Source organism: Lygodium microphyllum, chromosome 13 (genome assembly GCF_053477565.2).
Source record: "Lygodium microphyllum isolate KBCC chromosome 13, Lygodium_microphyllum_v1.1.10, whole genome shotgun sequence".
Lineage (NCBI taxonomy): Eukaryota > Viridiplantae > Streptophyta > Polypodiopsida > Schizaeales > Lygodiaceae > Lygodium > Lygodium microphyllum.
This window is the reverse complement of record NC_141147.1, coordinates 8,466,665-8,472,991: the sequence shown is the minus strand read 5'-3', so window position 1 is coordinate 8,472,991 and position 6,327 is coordinate 8,466,665. Positions and strand designations below refer to the sequence as shown.

Sequence of the window (6,327 nt, the reverse complement as noted above, 5' to 3'; positions counted from 1 at the left end):
CTGTCAAGGATATGCAGCCATGGGCTTCGTGATCATGGAGGACAGTGGGATGAGGTTGTTGATTTTGTGTGCTACAAGGCCATCTCAGTGGTTGTTTTCCACCACAGCACAAGGGTACTGCCCTTCTAAAGCCACGGGAGTAGTGTATTGAGCAAGACTTTAGCAGTTGCTGGCCCTGTTGTTTACGTGTAGGGAACTAGATTCTTGATGCAGGGAAGTTGGTGAGGACTGTTGAAGCTACAAATGAGCTCGTAGTGTTTGGATTTGATCAGGGGGAGGTCTGTTCTCATTGTTGTCCGGCAGTTCGTGCGCTCGTTTTCCTAAATATTGCAAGGGTTGTTGGTAGATGGTATACAGGCCATCAACTCTCAGAACGATGCTAAGGGCAGCCTTTTGGGGAACTATGGGGAACCTTATGTATGCCGCAGGTCAACCCAGAGGGTGAGTTAAAGTGTCTATGGGAAGGGGGACTTCTGTGCTATGCAGCCATGGAAGAGTGAACACCAGAATCATCTTCTCATTAGTGAGAGCTTTGTCATAGCAGTGAGTTGCAGCAGACTGCAACATCAGGCTGATACATAATAATATACTGCATGTGGCTAAAAGGACATGACCATCCGTATGGGCTTTCAATTTGATAACTGTGTGAACGTTCAAAGGCCTCATTTGGCATGTTGGTGGGTAACCCATGTTGCAAAATACATTGATCAATTTTTGGATGCAAAGACCACCAAGATGGGGAAATTCCTCTGGGCATGAAAGTTAAGAGGTTAAAAGGTTCCTGGAATAGTCCTCTTTGTTGGCTACTGAGTGATAGATATCTGTGGAAAGCTTGGCTTATATGCTGATGCACACTGTATGATACAGTCGCTTCCTGTCTGAGATGCAACCTTGTGGGTTGCAATTATTGTTGGATATGTTGAAGATGGCACTAGCCAGGAAGCCTTGCTATGTTTCAAGCAAATGTAACTGGAGGTATTTTCCCGGAATATACATGCACGCTTGTTTGCAATCTCAAGGCGTGTTCCATAATTGCAGGAACGTTAGGATTAGGTGGTGATCTTCATGCTGATATTACAAGGAGTGGGTTGGAGACACAACCGCACATTGGTGCCACTTTAGTTAACGTGCATGCCAGACGCGGTGCAAGGGTTGCACTTGAGGAATGGATGTCGAGAGGCAGTCAAGGTCTACAGTCCAAGAATTGAAAACTCAACCAAAACCCAGAATTGATCACTTGATGCTGAACCTTTCCTGATGAGCTGATCGAGTGTAGCAAGGGAGAGAGGATCCAAGAGAATAATGTTCAATCGGGATTCAGTAATGCGCTTCGTTGTCGGCCATGTCGGTATTCTTTCTTCATATAAGCCACTCTTGGGATTGATTGCAGGCAATGCAGACTAGAGGACCGCTGATGATGAGGCGTAATTGGTGATGATCATGGTGTTGGAAACTGAATGGACTGTCGAGGAATATTGATGATTAGGTGAAGTGTGCACAAGATAGTTGTTGATAATCGGTGAAGACCATTCAAGCTTGGGAAGAAGCCTCTCCTTTAAATTAGACTATTCTATTAAAAAACTAGCTTAACTTCCATCCAAGTACTCAAATCGAAGGATTGAGTCATCCGGAGTTTAACTATAAGGTTACATCTTTTTTCAAATTTCACCAAGCAATACACCATACGACTAAAGAGTTCATGGAGGTGATCAAAAGCGAGGTATGAGAGCCACCACATGGCAGAGCACTAGGGTGTCTCACAATCTACTTAACGAACATGCTACCTCTTGTTGATCTTATAGTGTTATAATGTATTTTATTTTTAGGTGGCTAACACATATCTATAGATTGCTAATTTAGTTCTATTTTATCTTTACAAGCTTCACATTAGCAAAGTTGACTATAATCTTTTCCAAGGTTAAAATCTGTTCTGTTTTCCTTTTGAACTCGCAATGAATAGTAAAGGAAAGTTTTTAAAAAAAGTAAGGAAAAGAGCTTATCTTCTCAAAAGACCAAGGGATGACACTTTTCCCTATAATTATTAAACAATGAAGAGACCTTGTGCTGTGCTTTTGTGATCTTATAGAAAAAATTAGTGAAATGTGAAAGACACCACATCTTAGACTTTGACCGATCAATTATTTGGTTTTTTATTTCATGTTTTACAAGGTACTCTTCAACAAAATGACATGTCAAGCTTTGCGATAACTTTTCAGCCAAAACTTTACAAACTTGTGAGTGTTATTCATCTCATGCATAGTTTGAAAGATGCATATTCATTTCACTTAGATACAGTAAAAAACGCGTTCAATTCAATTAGATTAATACAGTCCATTAAAAAACACGCAAATTCCCCCTATCTGAACCTGCTTGCACTTGTCAACCTAGTTGCCTCTGTAAAGAGAGAGTATAGAGTAAGAGTCGAGACATGCCCAAGTTTGTTGACTTGGGCTCTTCACTTGTGAGAGGTTGAGGCAACCCCTCCCCACTCAGGCAAAAGAAAAAGCTATGCATAGTTATCAACTTAAATTTAATAGGCGTGTTAAAGGGAGAGAGGAAGCCTAAATTTGAGGGGAGAGAGAGTTGGTTAGAGGCGAGAGATGATGGAAAAGGAGAGGAGGAATCACTCTCGACAAATCAATGCAAGCCATGTCAATGTTACTTGGCAAGTGAATAGAGTATGCACCATTGTTATAGGTACTTTGTTTACTAGAATAAGTTCCTTTTGTAATGGAGGGCAAGTTAACTCAAGTTAAATATGTGTAAGCCACATGAGCAATTTTATCAACTTGGTTGGCACAGGTCAATTGACCTGCGTGTGTCCTGGCTCTAAAGACGCACCCATAACCGACAAGGCTTACCACAGACGACTATGTATTTTAGTGCTAGACTATTACGTTGTAGTCACATGGCTTAGCCCACGCTTTCAGCGATGCAGCCTACCCGCGACACACACAACCATCACCACGACCAGTCCTCAAGAGGAGGATGAAAGAAGACGACGACATCAGAGCAGGGGAGAGACAACAATTACCCGACAGCAGCAAGCTCATGTGGGGAGGGAGTAGGAGTAGCCATGAAAGGTTCGTGGGGCTTCTTCTCAGCCGGCTTGCTGGTTCTGTTGGTGGCTGCCTTCATAGCCATGGACCCGTTCCAGCTGAGCCCCCTCGCTGATGTCCAGGGTTTCGAGGCCAAGCCAGTGGAGCTTCCTCCTCTTGGGTACACCGCGCGATTCCCCCGTGATTCTGATAACAGGCTCCAGAACAGAAGCCATGTCCATCTCATTACTCAGATCATGGGCCCTGAGAGTCTTGCCTTCGACCCTTCCGGCGCAGGCCCCTACACTGGTATCGCCGACGGCAGGATCATGCGCTGGGTCCCGTATGGCAATGGTGAAATGCAAGGTTCCTGGGAAGAATTTGCAACCCTTTATTCCAAGGGGTATGTTTGCTCTCTCTCTCTCTCTGTCTCTCTCATCCCGCCGTTGCCACGGGATCCTTATTCCTTCTATATCATTTGTATGCGCTTAAAATACAAGAAATTCCCTCTATAATTGCCACATTGTGGATTACAATAACATCATGAGCTCTGCGAGGGAGGGGTCACATATGTGGCTAGGTGTAGTTTTTTGTTTCTAGCCCCCTCGGGGAAGGGCGTGGCGGCTCTGCATGCTGTGCCTCATGAGCAGGAGCTCATGATGTTGAACACTGTAGGGAAAACATGGGAAAAGAGCCCCTTGGGATAATGTAAAAAACTCCTTGTTAAACAAATAAACCCTTTTGCGATCTGCAATTATGTCAAGCTCATTATACCATCCCTTGTACCCCATCCTTCTGCTATAATTGCAAGCTCAATTCATCATCCCTTGTACCCCATCCTTCAGCTGTTCTTTTATTTGCCTCATGACTCTGGTAGCCAGGAATAAGGCCTGAAGGTTCAAATGACCAATCAAGATCCAAAACAAGGATTTAGAAAGCTCCATCTGTCTGAGAATTAAATAGCCGGCTGCTGATCTGCACAGCATACCTCATGTTCAGAATTTCCTTGCAGCCACAGAGTGCAACCATCTCTTGTGATATGCAATGCTTCAGGGTGTAAGGTATGTTAGATTATGAGCCATTTGGTTGCTGGAAACAGGAAAGTTTGCAATTTTGGATTGTGGCCAGAAAAGCTGTTTTGTACAGGTATAGTGCAGTTGTAGCCCCCATCTGACAGGCGTTAGAGGTGGTGATCACTTTTCACTTTGTCAATCTTGCAAGTTTTAGCCATACTGGTGACTGGTGGCTGTTATTCCTCCCATAAAGAGAAGAAAGTGTGTTCTGGATAGCTATGGATGGCTCTGGTTTACTATCATGCTTAAAGTGAATGGATTTATGTGAAACACATTTTTAAGAATGTCATTCTTGAAACACCCTTTCCATGTGTTTGAACATCAGGGCTTTGTGTGTGTTCTGTATAGCTATGGATGGCTCTGGTTTACCATCATGGTTAAAGTGAATGGATTTATGTGAAACACATTTGTAACAGTGTAATTCTTGAAACACCCTTTCCATGTGTTTGAACACCAGTGCTTTGTGTAATAGAGCTTGGATGTACTAGTCAGTGGGAAATGTTCTCTCTTGATTAGAGTTTGGGATTGATGTGAAGGGAAACAAATATGCATAACTTAGTAACCTGAGATTCAGATCTTCAAAGGCATCCTTCATTGGAAATCCTGCTAATTGATGGACTCTTTAACAATCCTGTTTTCTTAACTTCTTACAAGCAGATCTGAAGATTGCCAACCACAGTTCCCCCCAGCAGTAAATCTTCATAAAGAACACATTTGTGGTCGGCCACTGGGCATTCATTTCATGCCTGGTACTGGGGAGCTTTACATTGCAGATGCTTACCATGGGTTGCGCAAGGTGGGACCAGATGGTGGAGAGGCAAGGCTAGTGGTGAGGGAAGCAGAAGGCATACCATTTGGCTTTACCAATGATGTAGTGATAAGCTCTGATGGGATCATCTACTTCACTGATAGCAGTGTAAAGTATCGGAGAAGGTTTGGTAACTTCTCTCCATTCCTTTAATCACCTCTGGAAGAATCCTACTGGAGCTGTTGTTTATGTAGATAGTTTCTGTGCAGGCAATTTATGTTGGCTGCTCTCTCAGGAGATGATAGTGGAAGGCTTTTGAGTTACAACCCTGCAAAGAACGAGGTCAAGGTTCTCTGTAGGGGTATACAGTTTCCTAATGGCCTGGCTATCAGCAAAGATGAGTTGTTTTTGGTGATTGCACAGACAACCCCCTGCAGGTTCTTGTCCATATCCTTGCCCCAATATTAGTAATGATTATGCATGTGTTCACAATTCAAAACTATTTTTGCCTCGTCTGTATTGTTAGGTGGTTTGTTGACTATACATAGGAATGCATCAAATGTGGGGCTCTGTGCTCGAGTCTCTGTGCTTCATGTGCTTTACCAATGGAACATCTGCCAAAGTAGTTCCAATGAATTCTTGTATATGCAGCCTGAATAACAATGGCGTTTTCCAGGTTGTCGAGGTTTTGGCTGAAGGGTGAGAAATCTGGGACTTTGGAAACGTTTGTACAGCTGCCTGGACCTCCAGACAATGTGAGAGTCAATGATGCAGGAGAGTTCTGGGTAGCATTACATTGCCGCCAGACGCCACTTGTATGGGTTGTTTTTTCCTACCCCTGGTTGAGATATGCTCTTCTGAAGCTACCGATTCCGATGAAATACTTCTACCCCATCTTTCTGGGTGGCAAGCCACATGCCATGATTATTCGGATTGATTCAAGCGGCCAAGATGTACTTGAAGTGCTAGAAGATAAGGAGGGGGATATGGTAAAGCTTGTCAGTGAGGTGGAGGAAAGAGGTAACCAACTCTGGATGGGTTCTGTATTGATGCCATATGTAGCAGTTTACACCAGATGATGATGTTTACTGCAACTATGCTATTTGAAGCAGCAAGGGAAAGCCTGTATGAGCTGGCTGATGGCATTAAATCTTGTTCTGCAATTGGTGTACACCTTCATATTTGAATCTGATATCTCCGGGAATATACAAAGTAAATGAAGGGCTATTGAGAACTAGTGAGACGCATGCAGTCCGTCGAATCATTGGAAACATAATGCCAAGTAATTTAGTCAAAAATCCAGAAATTCTTAGGACAAGATTCTCAGTTCTGAACCGTGTGCGGCCTTGCAGAGCCGTGTGCGAGCACTCACATGAGACTTGCCCCTCAACCAGAAGATAAGAGTGGATAACGAATTGATGGAAAGGACTACGCCATCAGGCTTTAACAATTGTCAGGTCAAGCCATA

General features: G+C 43.5%; 1 protein-coding gene across 1 annotated transcript; it reads left to right on the top strand.

Annotated features, from left to right (window-relative positions):
- The first annotated feature begins 2,898 nt into the window (after positions 1–2,898).
- Positions 2,899–6,096, top strand: LOC148026319 (protein STRICTOSIDINE SYNTHASE-LIKE 3-like). The gene is made up of 4 exons (XM_087690737.1): positions 2,899–3,441; positions 4,769–5,044; positions 5,129–5,296; positions 5,536–6,096. The coding sequence occupies exons 1-4, from the start codon at positions 3,077–3,079 to the stop codon at positions 5,936–5,938; spliced, it is 1,212 nt and encodes a 403-aa protein (XP_087546863.1). The 5' UTR covers positions 2,899–3,076; the 3' UTR covers positions 5,939–6,096.
- Positions 6,097–6,327: the final 231 nt, after the last annotated feature.

Bases quoted from the DNA above. Each gene is read 5' to 3' on its own strand.
- LOC148026319 (XM_087690737.1), top strand. From the start codon at position 3,077: ATGAAAGGTTCGTGGGGCTTCTTCTCAGCCGGCTTGCTGGTTCTGTTG. The intron at 3,442-4,768 runs GTATGTTTGCTC...TCTTACAAGCAG, and splicing joins GCAACCCTTTATTCCAAGGG to ATCTGAAGATTGCCAACCAC. The intron at 5,045-5,128 runs GTTTGGTAACTT...GTTTCTGTGCAG, and splicing joins AGTGTAAAGTATCGGAGAAG to GCAATTTATGTTGGCTGCTC.